Source organism: Choristoneura fumiferana, chromosome 3, assembly GCF_025370935.1.
Source record: "Choristoneura fumiferana chromosome 3, NRCan_CFum_1, whole genome shotgun sequence".
Taxonomy (NCBI): Eukaryota; Metazoa; Arthropoda; class Insecta; order Lepidoptera; family Tortricidae; genus Choristoneura; species Choristoneura fumiferana.
The window spans coordinates 10,011,406-10,036,608 of NC_133474.1; the positions used below are offsets into that span (position 1 = coordinate 10,011,406).

A 25,203-nucleotide genomic window follows, 5' to 3' on the forward strand; every position below is an offset into this window, starting at 1 on the left:
AATAGCAATACCAACCTCCTCTTAAGATTGGTGCTAGAGTAGGGTAGCAATAGTATCTAAAATAACTAATAAATGTTATCTTATTGCTTAAGGCACAGCTTAAGGTAACTGATGCCGCCTATTCAACACCGACGGATACGTGCATACACATAATCTGTGCACTGTGTACCTTACATAGTTTGGACTCAAGGTCTCTGTCAAACAGCACAGTATAATCCTAGGAATTCTTATACTTGGTCCTGTCTCCTGTATAATCATAGAAATTATGCGTGAGTGAAAGAGATGCTCGATTTAATTTCCAGCGTGAGCGACGGAGATAAGATAATGCACATATATGTCGATCGAAGTCAAGTAAGTCTAACTTAACTGTCATTCATATGTCACATGTCTGTGATCTCTCTCTGTCACTCACTATCTATTTTTTTCTGTCAGTTTCTGTGCATGCATTGCATGTCAAGTCAACCTATCAATAATTTACTATTCACTGGTTTTAGAAATTGAAATATCTATTTATATTAGTTTCTTCGTAAAAATGTGGAGCGATTCTTTGTTAATAGTTTTCATTTCAATTTGTACGGCGTTTTTGGGTGAAGGTGAGTAGTTGGGTAAAAGTACTAACCTAACCAATCGACAAACATTGAAAATCGTCGTGTTATAGGTGCACTAAGTTATATTTTTGCTGTTTTTCTAAGCTTCTATATTAAGTATACAAAGTGTAAGTAATTGCAACATGTTTGTTTAAGTTGTCGACAAATCTTGCAAGTTGAATTTCCTTCACTTCCAGTGATGGGATTGACTTGAAATTTGGTACGAATATGTAGTAGGATTTCATGACAAGTGCAGTCAGCAAAAGAGTTCGACTTTGAAATTTAAATTTCTATAAACACTAATTATTTACCTAATTTATTTTTCTTTAAGGTCTCACATGGATACTTGTTTATAGAACAGAAAAATACCAGAAGTTGAAAGTTGAAGTAGAACGTCAGAGTAAGAAACGTAAGTAAGACAGTATAGTAAAGAAGTAACATAGCACAGTACAGTCATCTGCTTTTAAATATCTGCCACAGCAGAGCAAGCAAAAATATCTGACACATCCTACCAGCCCCAGAAATAGAGTTATATGAAATATTTATACTTACGCACTTTGTTGTGTCAGATATTGGTGGTGGTGATTGTACTTCAAATATATAAAATAGTGTTCAAACTTAATAGGTTCTTTTGTTTCATGATAATATAATAGTTATAAATATCCCGTCAAAAACAATTGCAATGTTTAACATTCCTTAACTACTTACAAAAAGTTGTGAGATCTTGTGTAAAACCAAGTCAGTTAGTTTAATAGTGACTTCGGAAGCACCTATTCACCAGTTTTGTTATATATTTTTTTATAACTATTCAATCCAAGGGTATCGCCAGGGGGCAGCAGGGAGGGGCAGCTGCCCCCACCTAAAGATTCTAAAAAAGTTGCCAAATGTAAAGCAACCAAACCAAAGTCCTAAGTCTTTGACTTGACTTGTTTGATTGATCATTCGATCATTCCCATATGTCAAAACCGAAACTTGAATAAATTCACCAATTCCAATAAATACCTACAATTCATACTTTTCTCCTTCTGCATATCAAATTGCCCCCCTTGGGCCATAAGCTGGTGATGCCCTTGATTCAATCATTTATTCATATCAATATGAAACATTTTTTTTCTGTAATAATAATTATAATGAATGACTTGACAATTGCATAGAATCATAATTTTAAGGACTAATAAATATTACTTTTTCTTAGTGGAAAAACGAAAAGAAGCTCATGGTGACTCACTAGACAAACAACATAAGAAGAAAATTGAGCGTGAAGAGGAACGATTGAAGAATAATAATAGGGACTTGTCTTTGGTGAAGATGAAATCTATGTTTGCCATAGGCTTTGCTTTTACAGCATTGCTAAGCATGTTCAATAGTATGTAAGTATAACTTTTGCCTTTTCGTTTTCTACCATGTAAGAAGTTTTTCTTGTTTCTTTATGAAGAACTAGCGACCTGCCTTGGCTTTGCACGGGCAAAGTGAAAAAAAAAACGGCAAAGTGCGAGTCGGACTCTCCTACGAAGGTTCTGTACCTATACAACATTAGACATTAGTATAAAACGGCAAAAAAACCATGTTTGCTGTATGGGAGCCCCCCCTAAATATTTATTTTATTTTAATTTAATTATTTATTTTAAAGTACATTTATACAAATAAATAGGTACCGGTTGCCGTTATTAATATTGAGCAAAAAAAATCACGTTTGTTGTATGGGAGCCCCCCTTAAACATTTATTTTGTTCTGTTTTTAGTATTTGTTGTTGTAGCGGCAATAGAAATACGTCATCTGTGAAAGTTTCAACTGTCTAGCTATCACAATTCATGAGATACTGCCTAGTGACAGACAGACAGACGGACAGTGGAGTCTTAGTAATTGGGTCCCGTTTTTATTACCCTTTGGGCACAGAACTCTAAAAAGGTCTCTAATCAAGGGCACTTCACACACATTTTTCAGCTCAATTTCCCAAAAACTACACCCGACACGCACGAAGCCGGGGCGCGTCAACGTCAACGTTAATGCATTTTTTGGTTAGATTGATATTTTTACTTTCGTAATATCTTTTGAATGGAATGTCTGATTTAAATAATTCAAAAAGTAATTTACAGGTATTGAATGAAACCGTCTTGAATATAAAATTATTTATTTGGATAAGGATTAATACAAAGGTATGGATATAATGGTCTGATTTTAGTCATCATTTTTGACAACTTTTAAAATGTAAAAAAGTATATATAGTATCGCGAAGTTTTTTTGTACTTATGTATTCCTCATCCCACTAAATTTAATTTATCTTGTGTACCTGTGTAAAATATCTTTATTTCTTTCGCTTTAATCCCATGTAAGTAATCCTCTCCTGTTGAATTCCGTATTCCAAGATCCCGTATTTTCTATTGATTTCATTTCCTTACCTTTCCGCGTCTGTGGCGGTATGCGCAAACTGCGCGAGCCAGAAAAAAAATAGCCTATGGCACTTTGGAATACTTTAGCATTCTAATAGTGAAAGATTTTTTTAAATCGGTCCAGTAGTTTGCATACCGCGCGAGCCAGAAAAAAAAAATAGCCTATGGCACTTTGGAATACTTTAGCATTCTAATATTGAAAGAATTTTTAAAATCGGTCCAGTAGTTTGCATACCACGCGAGCCAGAAAAAAAATAGCCTATGGCACTTTGGAATACTTTAGCATTCTAATAGTGAAAGAATTTTTAAAATCGGTCCAGTAGTTTTTGAGTTTATTCGTAACAAATATCCTAAAATCCAAAGTTTTCGTCTTTATAATATTAGTATAGATGGATATAGATAATTCAATGGTCTTTGTCATCAGACCTGGAGTTGGCATCACCAAAATTATTATGGCTGGATGAAAACCTACAAAACCATCAACTTTGATTAGATTTCTCCAGCTAGTAAAACATTTCACTTATCACCACCAGGCTATTGAACTAGACACTTTATTAAAAATCTCACCTGAAAGCTCCCAGTTACCTTCAGACTATAACAAATCTGGGGAAACCTGGACACCTGGCAACCTTAGACAAATATATGTAGTGCAGTAGCAGTGAATTGAATAGGTTTTGCATCTGTCTGGTTGTTATGTATGTAATATTTTGTAGATATAAAGAATATCCATTACTCGAATATGTTTATTTATTAACGTTATAACCATGTGGAAATACAATCGTAGTAAGTAGTTGATGACATCTGACATTCCGTCCTAGTTCCAATTCGAGCCGTAGAGGCGCTGCTAATCGTTCAGGAATTGTGTATGGCCAGAATGGCCTAACACTGGTATTTAAAACTCAGCAGTAAAGGGTTAATAAAATCTGCTTTATAAAGAAGGAGCTGATAATGAAGAGTCCTAGTTAAATCTAATGTATAAAATTCTTGTGTCAGTGTTTGTAACAAAACTTCTCCGAAACGGCTTGACTGATTTTTATGAATTTTTATGTGTATATTCGGTAGGTGTGAGAATAGGACCTAAACTGTTTTTCATACTTCTACGCCATACGGAGTCGCGGGCAACAGCTAGTAATAAATAAATTTTATTCCCATAACATGCACAGCCTCCTCCTTCTTTTCCATTTTTCCTTATCCATAGCAATATTCATCCATTCTTTTCCTGCTATTTTTATGAGGTCATCAATCCATCTTTTTCATTGCTTCATTCTTTTTCCTACTGGGCCAGGCCATTTTGTTGTTTGGAGAGTCCATTTTTTCTCTTTATACTTTGCTATATGCCCTGCCCATCTCCATTTCTGTTTCAAGCTATATTGAAGAGCATCTGTTATCTTTGTTTTCTTGTGAATGTCTATATTTCTAGTTTTCTGTATTCTTCTGTCTTAAGGTGCTTTTTTCCATTGCATGCTAACAGGACAAGATTTTTTCTTTATGTTTTCAGTGTATATCCATGTTTGGCACCCATAGGTCAAGCTTGGGAGGATGCAGGACTTCATGATTGTTTTTTTCATGTTCATGTTAAAGTTTCCTTTAAGGATTTCCTTTTGTGCCCAGTACTTTTTCTATGTTAAGTATATTTACCCTTGGGGACCACTAGTGTGGAAAAAAATCTATAATAATAATAACACGCACAGCCATAGCTAGTTCCCTGTGTCAAAAATGTTGCTTGTTCCAGATTTGATGGGAGGGTAGTTGCAAAACTGCCTTTTTACCCAATTTCCTGGATTCAAGGTTTAAGCCACCGAAATCTTCCTGGTGATGATTTCTCAGACTGTTCATTCATCTTCCTGTACATACTGTGTACTATGAGTATAAGGTAAAGTATACTGTTACTACCAAATATAACTTTAGGATGAAGCCAAGACAAGCATAATTTTTTGAGTTGTGAGTCTTGTATTTTGCAAGCCAGAATGCAAGCAAGCATGCAAAAAAAAGATCAAGCAAGCATACTCCCAAAGGTGCAAGCAATAATGTAAGCAAAGCAATCATGCAAGTTATTAAGTTTATAAATATTGATCACTTCGCTCGTGTAAATCATTAGATACAGCGGTTTAATTGATTTCTGGGATTTTACAAAATTCCCGTCGGAATTCCTGAAAGTTATCGTGGTTTTCATTGACGTTGCATTAAAAACAACCATCCCAAATTTCATTACTCTAAGCTCAGCGGTTGTTATTTCGAGTTTTGATCCCTATCCCGTGGGAATATCGGGATAAAAAGTAGCCTATGTTTATCTACATACCAATTGTCATCCAAATCCGTCCAGCCGTTTTAGCGTGAAGGAGTAATAAACATACTCACTCACTCACACACTTTCGCATTTATAATATTAGTAGGATTAGTAGAATTAAGCCATGTCTGAGCTGGTGTTAAATGATTTATATTTAGGAGGTATAGTAAGGCCGTATGTTAAAAGAAACTAATTAAAAGAGACTTGAAATAAATAATAACCAAAACAAACACGTGTTGAAGTTTTACTATTTACTTACTAGATGATGCAAGGGTCGATCAACTTTTTAAGACTCCAAAGTTACAAGCTCATTATTTTTATCTCCTAAGCATATTAGTCGCATATATCAAAGCAGTTTTTTTTAAAGAAACTCTGTCACTGATGTCTCTTGGACAAAGGGACAGAATAACAAACAAGAAAAAGTTGATCGTCCCAAGAACAACATCGGGTACAGCGGGTGTAGCGGGCGGGAGGGTTAGGCTTCCATCCGCGCGCTTTGCGACAAGAAGTTCAGACTTGTATTGTTTACGTATAGGAATCAATTAAGCCGAATATTCGAATTCGGTGAAACCCATGTTCGGCTCATCTCTAATTGTTACTAACCTTGGCTTACTAAGATTACCTACTGTTACTAAGAAATTATTACTACCTACTTGAGTCTGAAATAAAATATTATTTATTTAATTTAATTATTATTATACTGTATGTAGTTTAATAAATTGTATTTGTTCCAGACAAAATATCCAAAAACTATTAGGATTTGCCCCATCTCGAGTGGCATCGAAGCAGGGAGGAGCACTATTTGCTGCACCACCTGCTCTCAAGTAGATAGAAGAAAGCTGAACCTTTTTGTTTTTGTTATAGTGACACTGTGAGACATTTACTTTACCTTTGTTATGAAGTGTTTGATAATTAATTCAATTGAAATCAATTTTTATGTTATTAAATTGTATTTAAAAAAAACAGGATTTATTTTTAGTAAACATTGAATTCTATTAGTGGACTGTCAGTAAGAAATCTATCAAATCCCAGACGTGTGAAGTCAACAGATACATATTGGCCATCAATGATTAGTTCTGCAATAGCTCTTCCAATACCCGATGCATGCTGACATCCTAAAACAAAAAAGTGGAAATTATATTTTTTTTGTACTTAGTTCTCTATTCACTGTTATTCATGGCATTTTCTGAAGCATATTATAATATTCTCTTAAACTTAAAGTACTTTAACATTATTATGTTGCACATTTATAAAATTAAATCTTAATGTAGCATGGAGTAATATATGGGTAGATCAATAATGGGTGAAGACCAAGAAGTTGCACACCGTTAAAGCTGCGTTAGCACTTAGTTTTAATTTCCATTAACGTTTTCCACTGTGACACGACAATTAATCATACCTAACGCAGCTTTAACGGTGTGCAACTTTTTGGTCTTCACCCTAATAATAAGTCAAGAGTATCATGGGCACCATGAGGGGAGTGAAGGGGGTCTTTTTCACCCATTGGTATGAAAGAAAATACGCAAAAAAGCAGACTCAATAAAACAATAACCTAACCAACAAAAAGTTGGAAAAACCCCGACTTTGTCACTTAAGTTCAATATCTCAAAACGGCTAAACCGATTTTGATAAAACATGTCTAAGAACCATTGCTAGAAAACCTGCTTTCAAATAAAAAAAACCGCATTCAAATCCGTTTAAGAACTACGGTGCCACACACAGCCACACATAGCGGTCAAACTTATAACACCTCTCTTTTTGCGTTGGGGGTTAAAAAGTATAACAATATAACCCCCCTAGGTGCAGACACAAGATGCCATGCACCCCTGAAAATAATCCTACTGGTGCCTATGATCAAAATGACATATCATATCAAAATCTTAAAATCCTACTTGGTTCCAAGTATGGTGATTGACTTACCTTGCTTTCCAAATCCTGCAGCAATATACAAATTGTTGTGATATGAATGAGGTCCCAGAATACCAGAGTCATCATAATGGCAGTAGTCATTTGTCTCACTTGCAATACTTGTCACCTAATTAGAATAAAAATATAGTAATGGGTATCTAATTCTAATTCTGTAGTACAGTAGTAGTACTGTAGTAGTACAGTGAGATCTCATTATGTGATATGACTTGACTCGCTTCCCCACTTCCTTTTTTATGCGTGAGATTATTACGAGCTCAGAAAAATGTTTTAAGTTAGTATAACCCAGCTTTGTTCTATTTTAAAATGTTTTTTGCCAACTCCCGATCATATCAGGTGAGCTTTAGCTCGAACGCTACCAAAAGTACCTCGCGTAATTTCTGGACACCTCCTATCCTTATTTAATCATGATGTGTTATGTTACCTATTTTATTACCTTTGCCTTTTGAAACTGTGGAATCCTATTAACTAACGAAGGTTTTATGATTTGTTCAACATGATCTTCTGCAGTCAATCCTGTAGCACTGGGAGACAGTACTGGAATAGCACCACACAACAAATCGCTACCAAGTCCTCCTTTTTTTAGCCAAACACCACTGGTATCCATCATCAAAGGCGTATTCAGTCCTGTACTTTTAGCTGAGTTTTCGATTGAGTATACATTGCATTCTCTATAAAAAGAAAACGGATTAAGGGTTGCTTTCTGCTTGAAAGCTATCTTTTTTAGTGACCAAATAACCATTTAATATATTATTATGTTTATGTATGTACACCTACAACCTAAAAAACATAAAAATTGCAAGAGTGGCTCGATTTCTTTGCTCCCAAGTATATTTATACAGAAAGATGTATAAACGCGAAATTAACTCAAATAAGGGATCGCTTCCAGCTAAATTAGAGAAAAAAACCATATGATAGGTTATATATTATATTTTTTATATATATTTTAGACGACCAGATGGCCTAGTGGTTAGAGAACCTGACTACGAAGCTTGAGGTCCCGGGTTCGATTCCCGTGTCGGGGCAGATATTTGTATGAAAAATACGAATATTTGTTCTCGGGTCTTGGGTGTTTAATATGTATTTAAGTTTGTATCTATCTATATAATGATATTTATCCGTTGCTTAGTACCCATAACACAAGCTTTGCTAAGCTTACTTTGGGACTAGGTCAATTGGTGTGAATTGTCCCGTGATATTTATTTCATTTATATTTATATTACTTAGTTAAAATTACATGCAGTAAGAAGAAAAACAGCACTACCAAAAAAAAATGAAAATTATATACATTAATTAAAACAAATATATAACATAACACAAAAGCGGAAAAGCTCCACTTCAGTTGTCAACACCAAGCTAGAATTTCTTCAGCCTCTCCTGATAATATCCATGATGCAAAGGAAAAACTTTCTGTGACTTCTAAGGGTGTGAAAGAAGGAATGTAAATCTGTATTGCACACAAGCTTTTTAGGGTTCCGGAGTCAAAATGGCCGTGGTGGCCTAGTGGTTTGACATATCGCCTCTCAAGCAGAGGGTCGTGGGTTCAAACCCCGGCTCGCACCTCTGAGTTTTTCGAAATTCATGTGCGGAATTACATTTGAAATTTACCACGAGTTTTGCGGTGAAGGAAAACATCGTGAGGAAACCTGCACAAATCTGAGAAGCAATTCAATGGTGTGTGTGAAGTTCCCAATCCGCACTGGGCCCGCGTGGGAACTATGGCCCAAGCCCTCTCATTCTGAGGGGAGGCCTGTGCCCTGCAGTGGGACGTATATAGGCTGGGATGATGAACTATAATTCTACTCTATTAATTTATAATTATAATTCTTACATATAATTTCTTACTTAAAAGTGGGGGTGTTTTTTTTTCTCATCCAACCCTTATAGTGTGGGGTATCATTGAATAGGTCTTTTAAAATCATTAGGGGTTTGCTAAATTTTTCGATTCAGAGATATGTTTGCAAAATATTCTACTTTAAAGTGCAAATTTCAGGATGGTAGTAAGTATATCAAACTTACAAGGAAAACTATAACAGCTAAGTTTGCTTGGGAATTATTAATAGTTTAAGAGTAATAGCAGCCTAAGGTATAAAATATACCTAAACTTGGTTGGAAGAAAATATAAGTTAATTTTTTCATAATGGCCACGGAACCCTATTTTGGGCATGTTCGACATGCTCTTGGCTGGTTTTTTTCCATCAGAAATTCTGTCTTTTAACTGTTGATACAGTGGCATAGTGGGTGTTAGCCCGAGGGTAGAAGAAATTTAACCACCATCTTAATTAAGTATATTTGAATTTAAAAAATTATGATAAAAAATGGTCCAAATATTACAATATATATTAAACACACCCCTTATGCCATGACACTGTATTGATTATTATGTATGTATATTTTCATAATTGATGTTATATTATTGTAAGTATTCTTTACCTCTTCTCAATAGGTAAGGGTATTGTTAATAAACCTTCTCCATTACCTATCTTGGCAAGCTGTGCAACTTGACTAGACTCATGTCCTGCTGCTAGGATACAAGCAGCAAATTTAATAGCATACTCCTCATTGTCAGGAGTTCTGTACAATACTTTATTAATCCTCTGGAAGGATCCAGGTTTTACGCCTTCCATTAAAACATCACGCTGCTGTTCCAACTCAAAACCTGTTACATCAGCTTGAATGTATGTTGTTCCCATGTCAATTGATTTTTGGACAAGACCCCTGAGAAGTGCCCAAGAGTCAAAAGACCCTTCTGACTCATAGCCTACACAACCTAAAATAAAACAAGAATTTTATAGCAATATGAAAATGAAATAACACTTCATTTTAACAATAAACACAATGCTTACCAAGTTTAATGTCTTCTGTATTGATCCAAGGAAATTTGCTTTTAATTTCTTTTGGAGACAACAATTCATTTCTGATACCAAATTCTCTTTGAATGCCGACATTCTGCTCCAGTTTTTCTGCATGTTCTTCACAAGCCAGTAACAAGTGGCCACTTGGAGTGTATTTCAAATCCACATTGGGACCTAAATACTCCTTGGAGTTTCTCAAAAATTCAGCACTATGTTGAGACAGATATATATTTTCTGGTAGTGAAAAATGCTGTGTTAATGATCCAAGTGTTATATTTTTCTGTACAGCTGCATACTGTAAGCAACAAAAAAATTGTTTGCATTATTGGGTTTCAGTACTCAAGACTTGGGAGAAGCGTAAGTCGCTACTTACTGTGAGGTCTTTCTCTATCACAACAACTGATAAACCATGACTTGCTTTGGTTTTTAACCAATATGCCACCGATGAACCAATAAAGCCGCCGCCGATGATAACAACATCTGCATGCTCTGGATAATGTTGTGGTTTCTTGTTCAATCCTAGCATAATCGGAAATTCCTCAGCTAAAATACCCCATGTTCTTTTGAAAGGGTTTTTTGACTGTGAACGTAAGCACCTATACTGACTAAAGCTGCGCCGAAACATTTTAAAACCATTTAACATTGTTAATCGATCTGCAGAAGAAAATGGGATCGCATATACCAGAAATCAGCTGTTTAGAAAAGTAAGATCCCATCCCATACCAAGTTCGGCGAATTTCGCGATTGCGATTCGCGAGCGAGTCACGGAGTCAGTCAAAGTCAAAAACCAGCTGACAGTGACACAACACAACACTGACGCTTCCTTCGGACACACACTGACATTACTTTTTTTTGTGGAAGCGACACAGACGAGAGTATGATGGTATGGTATTTGTATGGTATTATGGACAAGGTATGGATGACGTAAATTGAAAAAGTTTTTATGACATTAGCATAAAGTGCAGCATGGTTTGGTCTGATCCAAGTCTGACTGAACGATGTGATTCAGAGATAAGTCGGCCAGTTGGTCTGTATAGTCTCGCGGTCTCCCGCCTCACGCACACATTGTCGGAAATAACGTTAGTTAGTTCTCTGTGTGGTCAGAACGGTCAGAAACTGCCAAAAACAACACCTTTCAGCAAAGCCTTTGGGACTTGGGTCAACTTTGGGTATTTTTTTTTACCCGACTACGTTTTGAGTTGATGCCATTTTTAAGAATATAAACTTATAGAAAATACAATCATATACCTAAGAGCTAAATACTACTAAATAATAAATCTATTAGCTAACTTAAATAATATTTTTATGCCATTTTAGGTTGATTTTAGGTTAGAATCTCGCATTTTCCGTTAGAAATACGCCACTGCAGGGCTACTACGAAACTCGAAGTTCGTGTCGTGCGGTTCCTCCCTCTCGCTCTCGTATTAAATAGTGTAAGTGTCAGAGGGACCGCACCGCACGACACGAACTTCGAGTTTCGTGTTTCGTAGTAGCCCTGCTGTCTCGTCTGTCACACAGACTACTAAGAGATACTAACGTAAAATCAAAGAAAGAAGTAAAATGTGCGTGTGATTTTGTATGTTTTATAAGTATATGTAAATAACACACTTGATATTTGTGTAGTTTTGTAGAGTAATGTTTGTAACATTGTACTTACCAATGATAAAAAATAATATGGTTATTTATTGTATTGCCATGGAAATTCATAGTTGCGAATTTTATATGTATAATATTAATTTCTGTAAGTTGTTTCTAGAAAAGTTATTTGATATACTCATGTTTTCCCAAACATTAGATGCCATAATGATACAAATGCCATATGTATTGTTTCCCATATTCTTAAGTCCAATAATACTATTTAATAGAATATTCAAACGCCATAGGTACTAAATATTGTTTCTTTCTAAATCCATGTTTAAAATTGTTTTTTTCTATTACTGGTGTTGCGAGTGTCTATGGGCAGTGGTGATCTCTTACCATCAGGAGACCCACTTGCTCGTTTGCCAACCAGTCGAATAAAAAAAAAAAAAAAAAATCTATTATCTTCTTTCTCTGAGCATCAAATAATGTTATACCTTAATTATGGACTTATATTAAACCTAACCTAAGTCTGATAGGTGTCTGAATGACTGTAATTAATGTCGACGGAGCTCCGCAGTCGCAGTTGCGGAGCTCCTATTCCGCATAGTTGAGGCGCTTCGCGCCTTGTCGCAATTCTAACCTAACCAATGTGGGCAAAATTTACCTTATTCAAAGGCTTGTTTGACATGGGATTAATCAGTATACTTATATAGTGTTGATAATCAACATTTACATGGATGGCAAATGACATTTCATTGATTTGATTTAATTTCATTATGGCTGGTGATACCTAATTATGGATTACAATGATTATGAAAAATGAAAATATTGCAATTAAATCTAAAGGAAATTAGGAAAGGAAATCTTATTACGGGAAACAAAGATTCTGTTATTTGATTAATATGGTAAATAATGAGTATGGCAAATGAAATTATAAGAAACAACAGGTTCCCCTTGTATACGCATATTTTTTATGTCATAATTCTAATTTGCATAATCTGTTTACGCATGATAGCATTTGTTACAAAACTGTTTTCACATAATCAATGTAAGCCGAATGGGCTTTACGCATAATTTTCAAAATTCCTAATATTGTTTAGGCAGAAAATACCTTACGCATAAATTAGTTACGCAGAAAGTTACTTTCGCATAATGTAATTTTGCCTATATAATAAAATAATTATCCTTTAATATTACAACAGAAACTAAGGTTTTCCTCAACGTTGCTCTGTTTTTTATTACCTAAGCTTACTAACCAAATCCAATCTACTCTGGAAACTAGTAACTAGTGGGTGGTAGTATTTTTATAATGCGGGGATATGACTGTGACAAAGTTCTCGAAGCCCTTCAGTGGGGCTTCTATTTTTAATCTGAGGGACATAAAGGTAACTAAACTAAAATTACGAACCTATCCAGGTTAAAAGGGGGGGGGGTGGTAGATTATGTGTTTGTTTGTTAATGCGGGGGCTTTGCTTCCGTCCCCCCTTTTTATGACCATGCCTCTTTTACTGGTGCTGTTCGTTCCGTTACAAATACAATTCTAACCTAACCTAATAACCTATTTTTCAAGTCAATTGTTTTACCATTTACGGTTTTTATATTTACTATTAGGTACTTACACTAATCACGAAATAGTACTTAATTTATTTTCGGACAGATTTGGACAGGACTTCGGGCTATCAAAATTCGGCTAAATTACATATACTTATGCTAAACAATATTATGCATAATAAAATTTGGCCACGTTAATATTATGCTTATATAATATTGGGGTAAACAATCATTCGGCTTATAAAGAATTATGCTGAACTAAATTTCGGCAAACTTAAGATTCGGCGTAAATAAATCATGCGAAACCTGTTACGCGTAGTAAGTTTCGGACATCAAAAAAAATGACAAATAAATGTCACCCGAAACAACATTTTATGGCAGTTGAATATGCAGCACATGAAATTGGGGCAAATGAAAGTCTGGCAAGTAAAGGTATACCGAATTAATTTTTATTTCCAGGCTATTACAAGAAATCAGGAAAAACAGCACCATGATTTTAATTGGGGAAACTGGCTGCGGGAAAACAACGCAAATACCTCAGTTGATACACGAGCAGCGGTTGGAAGGAAAGGGCTGTATAGCAGTCACCCAGCCCAGAAGGGTTGCAGCTATCACAATAGCAATCAGGGTTGCTGCTGAAATGAATACTGAAATAGGAAATATAGTTGGGTAATTAAAATGAAAAGTAGTGGTATCACACACAACTCACTAACATCATTTAAATTACAAATTTCTTATTATATTTTTTTATTTTGTAGATACTCAGTAAGGTTTGAAGATGTTACCAGTCCTAGAACTAAGTTAAAATACTTAACAGACGGAATGTTGCTCAGGGAGGCAATAGTTGACCCATTGCTCAAAAAATATTCAGTAGTGATATTAGATGAGGCCCATGAACGCACAGTCAGCACTGACATTCTTTTTGGCATAGTTAAATTGGCACAAAAAGAAAGAATTGATAAGAACCTGAATCCTTTAAAGGTAGTTTTTTTTATTTATAAAATTCCATGAAAATAATACTTGTTATCAAGTTTTAAATGTTAGTTGTGTTTTCTTAGGTAATTGTGATGTCAGCGACAATGGATGTGGACACCTTTAGAAACTATTTTGACAACTGTCCAGTAATATATTTGGAAGGTAGAGCTTATCCTGTTACCATCTACCACTCGAAAATAAAACAGGAAGATTACCAATATGCTGCAGTCTGTACATTGTTTGAACTCCATAGAACTATGCCTGCAAAGTGAGCTAATATTTATATTATTACAAAATAGTATTCAATATTTACAGAAAGAAGTTTAACAGATTGAAATTATTTTATAGCAATGATTTCCTGGTGTTCTTAACGGGGCAAGAAGAAATAGAAGCTGTGATGTACAACATAAAACAAATCGCTAAAGTATGTATTCAACTGTGTAAACAGATTAAATCAATAATCTTTAGAAGTGTGAAATGTGCACGTAATTTTCTATTTTTTTAGGAAGCACCAGGGCCACCTTTAATTGTTTGTCCACTGTATGCGGGCCTCCCAGCAGCTAAGCAGCTACAAGTATGGAAACCGACCCCACCTGGAATGCGGAAGGTTGTGCTTGCCACCAATATAGCCGAGGCATCTGTCACTATACCTCAAATAAAATGCGTCATCGACACAGGTGTTGTGAAAGAAAGGTAATGAACCAAGACAAACTTGTCTATTGGGACCTACGAATAAATAATAAGTCAGGAAGCGTAACTCAGAACAGAAACCACACAAAAAGTGGCCATACCTAAAAACAAAACGACTTATGATTCAAATACGAATCAATTTCAAGGTTACACATAGATGTGTTTATTGAATGGTTAAAATTCAGAAACAAAGCAGGGATTGGTTGGCTCGCGTGATGCAATGTCAGATTCACAAACTACATGGACAACTGGCGTTCAGACGGATCACTTCTTACATCTAACGTTTCAATGACATGTCATATATATAATGACAGCCTGTTTTTTAAGCGACTTAAAGGAAAAGGATGAGGTTATCAATTTGGTTGTATTTTTTTGGCTGTCACCTCAGAACTCGGTCATTTATGAACCGATTTGAAAAAAAAAAGTTTTTTCGTTTGTCTATGAATACCTATAAGAAATTAAGTCCCATAGGCTCAAAATCAGGATCTGATGATTGGATCCTAAGAAAATCGAGGGAACTCTTCAAATATTGTAGAGACACCTATGGTAATTTGGATATATTTAGTAGTAACTCGTGCATTTGATCGTCGTGCATCATCATTTGGTGAAATGGAACTAATGATAAAGACAAGTGAAGACCACAGTTGACCACTGAAGTTAGATACTACTCAATAAGAAGTATTTCACGGGTTTAATTTCAATTATTTTAACACAGTTGCTAAGAATTATGCTCCTCGTTATGCATATGGTGAAATGGAACTGGTGGTGAGGCACCAGGACTCTTGAATAATGAACGTCTCTGCATCGGAAAAAGCTATCTTTCATAAAAGGTGATGAGCAGTTGACATTAAACTATTGTATCTTATATTATTCACACAAAAAATCGTGAAAAATATAAAGACTGATTGTACCTATTGTTTGGGCGATACAGGAAAGAAAAAAATATGAAGAGGGGTGAGGAAATCATTTACATTATGAAAGCCATACACCACAGACTTGATTTTTCATAATACTGACCATCTCCAACTGATAATGTATTTGAACATTTTTGAATATAAATCTAATTTTACGACTACTTACTAGTGGAAAGTGATCCCTGGACATTTTAATTTTGCATTGTTCCTGCACCACTTTATAACACACGTTGGCATGATAATTTAGAGCTGTTCACGATCAAAAATGCGAAAATTTGACGTGAGCTCACTAAACTTGCAAAATAAATGTCAGTCAAAATGAAATGACGCGCATGTGCACCTCAGCGCAGGACACACTTAGGACACAGTTTCCATTTTTATAACGCAGTTACAATTCCTGACTTATTATTTGTTCGTAGATTGGGACTAAAGACAACAATTTGACTTTTAGTTACTTACTAGTGTTTACCGCGGCTTCGCACGCGTAAATCATTAGATACAGCAGTTGAATTGAAATTCCGGAAATTTATTAAATTCTAGTGGAAATTCCCTAAAATAACATCGTGGTTTAAATTGACGTTATATTATAACAACCATGCCAAATTTCATGACTAAACCCAGCGGTTGTTATTTCAAGATTTTATCCCTATCCCGTGGAAATATCGGGATAAAAAGTAGCATATGTGTTATTTCAGATGTCCAGCTATATACGTACCAAATTTCATGACTCTAAGCCCAGCGGTTATTATTTCGAGATTTTATCCTTATATAAGTATCCTACTAGCTAGACACTTAAAATTTTCACATTATATGTATTACTGCGCCCGCTATAACAACTCTACTAATAAAAGTTAAAAATTAAAGGTCGTCATACAGAAACGTGTTTTTGTCAGCGTTTTTTGGTTGCTAGGCGTTGTGTTAGGCGTTGCTAGGCGGCCAAGGTGATAGCCGGCAGGTGCGAGAGGCAACGCGAGTGACCCTATGTTGTTTCAATGTTTACCTACCTACCTATAAGTTTGCGATTTTAGTGCTGTTGTATGAAAATGAAGCTAGAGGATGGCCATAGGAACTCTGTAATAAAACGACACGATCGCATCGAGTTTGGACTCGTTTGATTCGTCTTGACAAGTACTTTGGTAACCAGGGGTAAAAAGTAGTCAGGAAAAAAAGCTTGAATTAGAACTCTTTATAAAAACTTATTACTGAACTGTTTTTAAAACATTGTACGGAGGTATAGAACCCTTCATGTACGTAAGTGCGAGTACTTGAACGAGTTTTACTATTGTGGTTGGCAACCCTAGGTTGACATAAAATGATTGGTTGTTCCAGAACGTGGTGTACGGCGACGGGCGCGGAGCGTCTGCGCGTGGGCGCGTGCGCGCAGGCGGCGGCGTGGCAGCGCGCCGGGCGCGCGGGCCGCACCGCCGCCGGCGCCGCCTACCGCCTGTTCACCGCCAGCGACTTCCGCGCCCGTCCCTCTCATGCCACACCTGAAATCGTCAGGTAAAACCAAACCGATAAACTGAAACAATTACTTTGCTCACCCGTGAGCTTGTAAATAGCTATATAAGAAATGTGTGTTCATCCAGTTCATCCACCTCCATAGATGTTTAATAAAATAAAACATCTGGTAGCACGGTGAGCGGTTGTGTTGCTCTGAAGATGAGCTCTGGTTGAGTTCGAAACGTGATTTGTGTGTGATTTTACAGTGTGAGGGCGGAGGAGCTGAATGAATACACATTTGTTTCATTGACGTAGATATGATAAAGTAGCAGATGAGCAATAGTAGTTTGATAACCAAGGGTGGAAAGTGACCCATTTCACCCAAGCAAGAGGGCCAATAGTTCGAGGGGAAATGGGTAATTTCATCCGAGGTAGACACTACTTTTCATTTCGACTGTAAGGAAAGTAAAATACTACAAAAAAATGAGCATAATAATAAAATGATAAAATGAATACCTGTATATCCAACCTCCAACGGTACCTTTTCGACCTAGCCACTTGCCACGGCCGACTATAAAAAAAACGAGTTGGTCACGTCACGACCAAGGAGCTTATACAAAACTGGAGTTTGAACGCCGAATGAAGAAGTTTGACCTTTATTTCTTATTTATATATTCCATCTCTTTCTTTCACATTTCACGAATGACTTCCATCTCTTTATTAACCTAACTAAAGAAAGAGATGGAATATGTCCGTGACGTAATAAAAATCAAATTTCTTGTTTCAAACGGATGTTCGGCGTTCAACCTCCAGTGTTTTTTGGTCAAGACGTACATCTAGATGGCCATGCCGAAAACGTGAAAAAAGTGTCATTGACGTAACTCAATTATCTTCGACTCAGTGGCTAATCGAAAAATTAAAAAAAAAAAATACTTTCCACCCTAGAGATGAAAACGCAGTTTTCCACCCAGCTCCACCCATGATTAACTTTCCGAACGGGAGAGATGAAAAGTAATTAATGCGCAATTCTTTACACCGATTTGTTCGATAAGTCGCTCGTGAATGTTCTTTCGATCATCATGATTTTGCAGGTGGTAGGACCTTGTGCAAGGTCCGCCCGGATTGCTACCACCATCTTGCTCGCTTATCCTGCCGTGAAGCAGCAGTGCTTGCACTGTTGTGTTTCGGCGTGGAGAGTAAGACAGCCGGTGAAATTACTGGCACGTGAGGTATCCCATCTTAGACCTCTAGGTTGGCAACGCGTCTTCAATACCCCTGGTGTTGCAGATGTTTATGGGCGGTGGTGATCTCTTATCATCAGGAGACCCACATGCTCGTTTGCCATCCAGTCGAATAAAAAAAAAAGAGGCTTATTTATTCGTTACGGCCCTACCACGATTACGCGTTGACGGTGGCGCGGCGAGCGGCTTCTCTGTACTTGGGCGGCCGAGACGCCCATTGTACCGTCACCTGCATTAATATCTTCCATAGCGGAGCGATCAAAAATATCTCACACGTCCGATCGGCCCTAGAAATAGAGTCGTATCAGATATTTATGAACGCTTTGTTGTGTCAGATATTGGTGCTGGTGACTGTACAAGGGTTTCTTGGTAGCGCACGCAATGTACAGAGAAACGCTCCGTTCGGTCGCACGTAGTCGAGGTGGGGCCGTTAGTGTCGTGGAGTATCATAGAATTTACATGATTAAACAGTAGTATTTCTTATTGCAGATGTCCACTTGCTCCAACAATACTGTTGTTGATTGCAGCAGGGATGGAGCCTAGCAATTTCCCGCTGATTGATTCGCCTCCGAGTGACTCTATCAACGCCTCTTTGACTTTGTTGAAGGAACTAGGTACGTCTTAGGTCCTAGATTTCGTTCAGCAGAAGTTCTGCTAATAAAATTGTTAAGTTAAGAGAGAGAGAGAGAGAGAGAGAGAGAGAGAGAGAGAGAGAGAGAGAGAGAGAGAGAGAGAAGGGAGACATTTATTTACACATATTCGATACACAGAAAAAACAAGTTAAGAAGAAATAATAATTAAAAAAAGAACATCGAATAGTATAAATTGGGGCCCACTCAGCATAATGTTGCGGCAAGCCACAACACTGTTTTTCAGTGGGACCCAAATTTGGTTGTGTGAATACATAAGTAATCCTTTTCCTAAAATATATATAATTGGCTCTACAATCCTTAATCCTTATTGAATCCATAACATCTTACTTTTCAACACATTTTGAATTTCAGGTGCTATTGATAGTGAAACAAATATAAAGTTGACTGCACTTGGAAAGAAAATGGCTTCATTCCCAATTGATCCTAAATATTCAAAAGTGCTTTTGAGTGCCCCTGAGTTCAACTGTCTTGACGAGGTTTGTGCCATCTTAAAGCTGACGAAATTTTAACTAAAGTAAACATGTAGTTATATAGTATATTTTTATCGATGGACTAAAATAAGCCAATATATACCCGAGGTGGTTAGCCTCCCGAGCTCTAGCAAGGGTGTCAATTTATCCGAGGGTTTATATTGAGTTTTAGTCTCGAGGTGAAAACTCAATTTTTCACTTCGATTGCGAGAAAAAAATAGTAATTAATCGTTTATGATTTACGCTCTACCACAATTTCAAAGTTTTCGCGGTAAGTATTTTTTTCAACCAGACACAGATATAACAAAACTGCATCGGCGAAATGGTCCATACACAAGCTGGAATAAATAGAATGGCGCCACCTTCTATGCGGAAAGAGCATAGATCTAAGACCACGTAGACTAAGAACGTAACATTTTCGTTATGAAAATGGTCCACACACAATCTTATTTTATGGCAAAAAATAAGCAAGTACTGGCTGTTTGAGTTTATCTAAGTCACTCGAAGTAAAAAAAAAAAAAAAATTACTTTTAGTCCCTAGGGACTAAAGTACTCACTTTACTCCCGCCTCGTAAGGCTATGTTGACCTAATTTTAGAGCATGAGAAGTGAAAAAGGTTTTTTTCTTCCAGGCTTTAAGTTTAGTGGCAATGCTATCAAGTGAAAATATTTTCCATACACCAATGCATAAGCGGGAAGAGGCGTTGAGAATTAAACAGAAGTTTATTTCGCCTCTGGGAGACCATATAACGCTTCTCAACGTTTTTAAAGCATTTAGCAAGGCAGTTTTGAAGAAAGTAAGTATCCTTTTTAATGTGAGAAATGGGCTAACATTTTGAATCATTCAGAAAGACGAATAATGATGAAGACAAAGTACTTTAGTGAAATGATTATTTGAAAGTGACTGAAATTGTTTTATTGAAATTTTATTTCAGCAATGGTGCAAAGAAAACTATTTAAACCATAAGAATTTAACATATGCCAGTGAAGTCAGGCAACAACTGATGTCCATCTGTCAGCGATTAAATATGCAAGTGACTAGCTGCGGTACCAATACTGACCAGGTAAAAATAATGAACTTCAAGATAACGATATGAAAATATGGTATATTTATTTCAGGAAATAGAACAATTACACAGTTGGCAATTGGAAAATTTTACATGTTTATCGAGTGAAATTTGAGCAAATCCCATCCTTACAGCAGTTGAATCGCATAGTAACCACACGGCTATCCAGTCGTCAAGGGTGTAGAACAGGGATGCACAGACTTATTAGAGTCAATAGACGTGTCTGTCAACTTGAAAGTTCGACTTTAGCGACATATTCATTTGATAGGAACTTGTTTAAAAATTGATAGACCAGTTATTTAGCTGATGGTACATCTACAGCGGCCCACGGTCTGTACATCTCTGGTCTAGAGTGTCTGTTTAAGTAGTGAGTATGTCTGCCTCAAGGTTATATTCAATTCCAGCTGCTAAAGTGCCTGGTGAGCGGTTTGTTCACGAACTGCGCGTGGGTGCGGGGCGCGGGGCAGGGCGCGGGCCGCTACGTGACGGCGGCGGGCGCCGCGGCGTCCCTGCACCCCGGCGGGGCCCTGCACTCCACTCGCCCGCCGCCGCCCGCCGTGCTATACTCGGAGCTGCTTCACACGCGCCGAGCCTACCTAGTCACCGTCTCCGCAATACAGCCACAGTGGCTGCACCAACTCGTGCCCGACTACGCTCGCAGGTGTCGCGCCAATCGGTGACACCGGCTCGCTAAAAGATCTACCAGATGACAGAATAAGATTAGCTAGCCGGTCCGCTGCTGTCATACCTCAGCTAGACAAGGTTAGCTAACTGTGGATCCACGCGCGATGCGTGCATAACTAGTCACTGTCTCTGTTGTAGCCGTAGTGGCTGCACCAACTCGCGCTTGACTGTGCTCGTCGGTGCCGCGCTAATCGGTGACACCGGTTCATTACAAGATCAACCACGGCAGAATAAGATTAGCTAGCCTACCCGATGTTGCCATACCTCGGCCACAGTGGCTAGCCCATTACTAGGTGATAGCCAGGCAAGATTAGATGTTACGAAAATAATGTTAATAGCTCACACTGAATAATACCAGCTACTTCGCAACATCGAGTAAAGCGACTTCTTACCATACTCAATATTCAACAGTATGGGCTGCAATAATTTTCTCCATCTTTACTGTTGTCTAATAAAATAGTGCAAAATCGTTACAAGTAGGTAGGTACAACTAGTAGGTACTTTTGCTGGCCATAGTACCATCAGTCAAATAAGTGGTCTATCAATTTTTAAACAAGTTCCTATCAAATGAATATGTCGCTAAAGTCGAACTTTCAAGTTGACAGACATGTCTATTGGCATTATTGTTTTATGATATGCAAACGATTATCAACTTTAGGTTGGTAGACCATATATTTGGCTGATGGTACAGTCACCAGCACCAATATCTGACACAACAAGCGTGCATAAATATCTGATAAGACTCTATTTCTAGGGCCGAAAGGACGTGTCAGATATTTTTGCACGCTACGCTGTGGCAGATATTAATGCTGGTGACTGTACCATCAGTCAAATAAGTGGTCTATCAATTTTTAATCAAGTTCATATCAAATGAATAGGTCGCTAAAGTCGAACTTTCGAGTTGACAGACGCGTCTATTGGCATTATTGTTTTATGACATGCAAACGATTATCAACTTCAGTGTGGTAGACCACATATTTGGCTGACGGTACTTAGGTTAACTTGTACGTAATCTAACCATCGCATTTATTATTCGGTGTGACCTGTAACGCAATGATGCCAGCTGCTGAGACGTGCTACTAACGTTCAACGGCGTAGCGCTAATTCTTGACACGTGCTATGATCATGACAGAATAACTATACACCTACGCCACGCACATAATACTAAGAAAATGAGTCGATATTGTATTGTACAGTACAATTAGAATATTAATATCGCTCAGGACTAATGCGTTTTCTTCATTTTCCTGAATATACATGTGAGAAAGGAAAAGAATACCGATCTTCTGTTTCAAGCTCCGAACGACATTAGCAAACTAGTTTAATTGTAAGATGATATTGGTAATGTATTTTTATATAACTCTATTTGCGTCAAATTTAAAATTTATTAAGTAATGAATATTTAAGATAAATTGCGGTAGGGGTGGCCTAGTGGTTTGACCTCTCAAGCAGAGGGTCGTGGGTTCAAACCCCGGCTCGCACCTCTGTGTTTTTCGAAATTCATGTGCGAAATTATATTTGAAATCTACCACGAGCTTTGCGGTGAAGGAAAACATCGTGAGGAAACCTGCACAAACCTGCGAAGCAATTCAATGGTGCGTGCGAAGTTCCCAATCCGCACTGGGCACGCGTGGGGACTATGGCCCAAGCCCTCTTGTTCTGAGAGGAGGCCTGTGCCCAGCAGTGGGACGTATATAGGCTGGGATGATGATGAAACCTCAATGAAGCCAACTTTGATTGATCTTCTTATTATTTAATTACACAACATACGAAGTTCGCTGAATTTCCCGCTAATAAACCGCGCTGACAGACAGCCATTTTTTTTCTGCCGCAGCGCATGGCAAGAGTCTAAAGCGCTATTCAGCCTCCGACAGGGCAACAGCCAAAGAGGATGAAAATTTGAAATTGTTCTTTATTCAAAATACTTGCACCTAGTGCTTACATTTTGGTGATATGTTTTTATTAACTTGTAATGTAATGTAACTAGTTATGTTTGTTCGGGTAGAATTAACATTTCAACTTAAATTTGAAGTAGATATCTTCAAACGACTGAGCTGAAATTTTGCATGCATGTATAAATCCGTTGACAATGCAATATTATTATGACGTAGAGCTGATCTGATGATGAAGTTAGATGTTGGTCATAGGAACTCTGTAATAAAACGACATCGATTTTGGTCTCATTTGATTCGTCTTGACAACTACCTACTTTGGTAACCAGGGGCAAAAAGTACCGCCAGCAAAAAAGCTTGTATTAGAATTTTTTACAAAAAAATATTACTAAACTATTTGTTTTTAAAACATTGTACGGAGGTGCGGAACCCTTCATGCGCGAGTCGCTCGCACTCGCACTTGACCGATTTTTATCAATAGCGTCCGCTCCGCTATTACGCTTCGGCGAATTGTCAAATCTTTGTGGGCACAGTTTCTCAATGTTGTCACACGAAAATAAAATTGAAATGACGGTAATTTCAAAAGGTTAGGTAAAAATATGTGGTTCTTTCAAAACATGTCTCTTTCATGCCCACCTTCCCCTACATATTATATTTTGACGGAATAATAAAATTGTTGTTAATATTGTGTATTTATATTGTTTGTCCCTCATTAAGGCGGATTTGCGCGGACTAGAGTCAACTGTTAACTCAGTGTTAAATGACTTCAACCTTGGAGCGTGCAGGCGGCCCTAAGTATACCTATTTCTGATGTATTTATGTTTAATAAGTTTTATTATGCTTAAAAGATAAGTTTTAAGTTAAGTATTAATTTTAAATGTCATTTAGACTATGTTAGTAAAAATATTGTTGATATTGTATAATACTTTCTGTTATCTTTGCTGCATTTAAAGCAAACTTATAATCGCCGGAAAAATAATTACGCCGGAAAAGTAATTGACCTGTTTTTGCACTCTTTTCACAAGAGTGACGCAGACTTGTGTACGTATAGTTATAAATGAAAGGAAAGTCTTCTAGTGCCGGCACACAGCTTAAACCACAAGCAAATGTTGACAGTTAAAAGTAAAAAGAATGTGTTGAAATATTTCGGTCTTGTTATTTTAAATCGCCATCGCCAATAAGCTTCCATTTTTAAAAGCTTTTATTTAAGTTGCAATGTATGTATATAATTTGTGCGGTAATCTTTGAACTCAATTTTGAAGTAGATATCTTCAACCGATTGAGCTGAAATTTTGTATACACGTTTAGTTTGGATGACAATACAATAATCTGGTAGTGACATCCTGGTAGTCCGGCCAGGATCGTCTCCACAGGACGGAACTCTTCAACGGTTAATGGCATCGACTTGAAATTTGCTATGCAAATGTAGTTTGAGTTACAATACAAGTACAACCAACAAAAAGTACAGTCAACAAAAAAAGATTGTATTAATAAAATAAAAAACATCTCTTTTGAACTCTAAAGTGTCTTTATGGTGACAAATACATCTATACTAATATTATACAGAAGAAATATTTGGATTTTTGGATGTTACGAATTAACTCAAAAACTACTGGACCGATTATAACAACTCTTTCACTATTAGAATGCTACATTATTCCAAAGTGCCATAGGCTATGATATTTATTACCAGAAAAAAATAAGGGTTCCGTACTAAAACTTCAATAATGTGCCTCAAAGTGTAAAAAAGTTGCAATAAAACATGTTTCATCGCATGCGCTGTGGAAACTATTGATGATAGAACAAAACAATGTTCTACGATATCACTGATTACGATATCTATAATATTCTATAATATAAAAGTGAACCGCCAGAACGGGAAAAAAAAACGAGACAGCAGGATAGCGCTCTACAACACCATTTTGACACGTTTCTCCCAAACAACGCATTATTTCCGGAATTTTAAAGCAATGGGGGCTATCGCGTATGAATTCGCCA

The 25,203-nt window shown here is 37.0% G+C and overlaps 3 protein-coding genes across 3 annotated transcripts; 2 read left to right on the top strand and 1 right to left on the bottom strand.

Annotated features, from left to right (window-relative positions):
* The first annotated feature begins 418 nt into the window (after window positions 1–418).
* Window positions 419–6,225, top strand: LOC141426547 (calcium load-activated calcium channel). The gene is made up of 5 exons (XM_074085544.1): window positions 419–593; window positions 919–996; window positions 1,783–1,957; window positions 4,710–4,850; window positions 5,999–6,225. Exons 1-5 carry the CDS (start codon window positions 533–535, stop codon window positions 6,090–6,092), a joined length of 549 nt encoding a protein of 182 aa, XP_073941645.1. The 5' UTR covers window positions 419–532; the 3' UTR covers window positions 6,093–6,225.
* A 7-nt stretch (window positions 6,226–6,232) lies between these two features.
* On the bottom strand, window positions 6,233–11,121 carry l(2)37Bb (FAD-dependent oxidoreductase domain containing lethal (2) 37Bb). The gene is made up of 6 exons (XM_074085534.1): window positions 10,419–11,121; window positions 10,037–10,340; window positions 9,624–9,960; window positions 7,627–7,861; window positions 7,185–7,299; window positions 6,233–6,379 (listed from the first exon to the last, which is right to left on the bottom strand). The coding sequence occupies exons 1-6, from the start codon at window positions 10,686–10,688 to the stop codon at window positions 6,240–6,242; spliced, it is 1,401 nt and encodes a 466-aa protein (XP_073941635.1). The 5' UTR covers window positions 10,689–11,121; the 3' UTR covers window positions 6,233–6,239.
* A 2,507-nt stretch (window positions 11,122–13,628) lies between these two features.
* ath (ATP-dependent RNA helicase DHX33) lies at window positions 13,629–24,349 on the top strand. The gene is made up of 11 exons (XM_074085509.1): window positions 13,629–13,846; window positions 13,936–14,158; window positions 14,236–14,420; window positions 14,501–14,576; window positions 14,658–14,845; window positions 17,086–17,259; window positions 18,930–19,054; window positions 19,445–19,569; window positions 20,195–20,359; window positions 20,498–20,626; window positions 21,034–24,349. The coding sequence occupies exons 1-11, from the start codon at window positions 13,668–13,670 to the stop codon at window positions 21,307–21,309; spliced, it is 1,845 nt and encodes a 614-aa protein (XP_073941610.1). The 5' UTR covers window positions 13,629–13,667; the 3' UTR covers window positions 21,310–24,349.
* The last annotated feature ends 854 nt before the right edge of the window (window positions 24,350–25,203 follow it).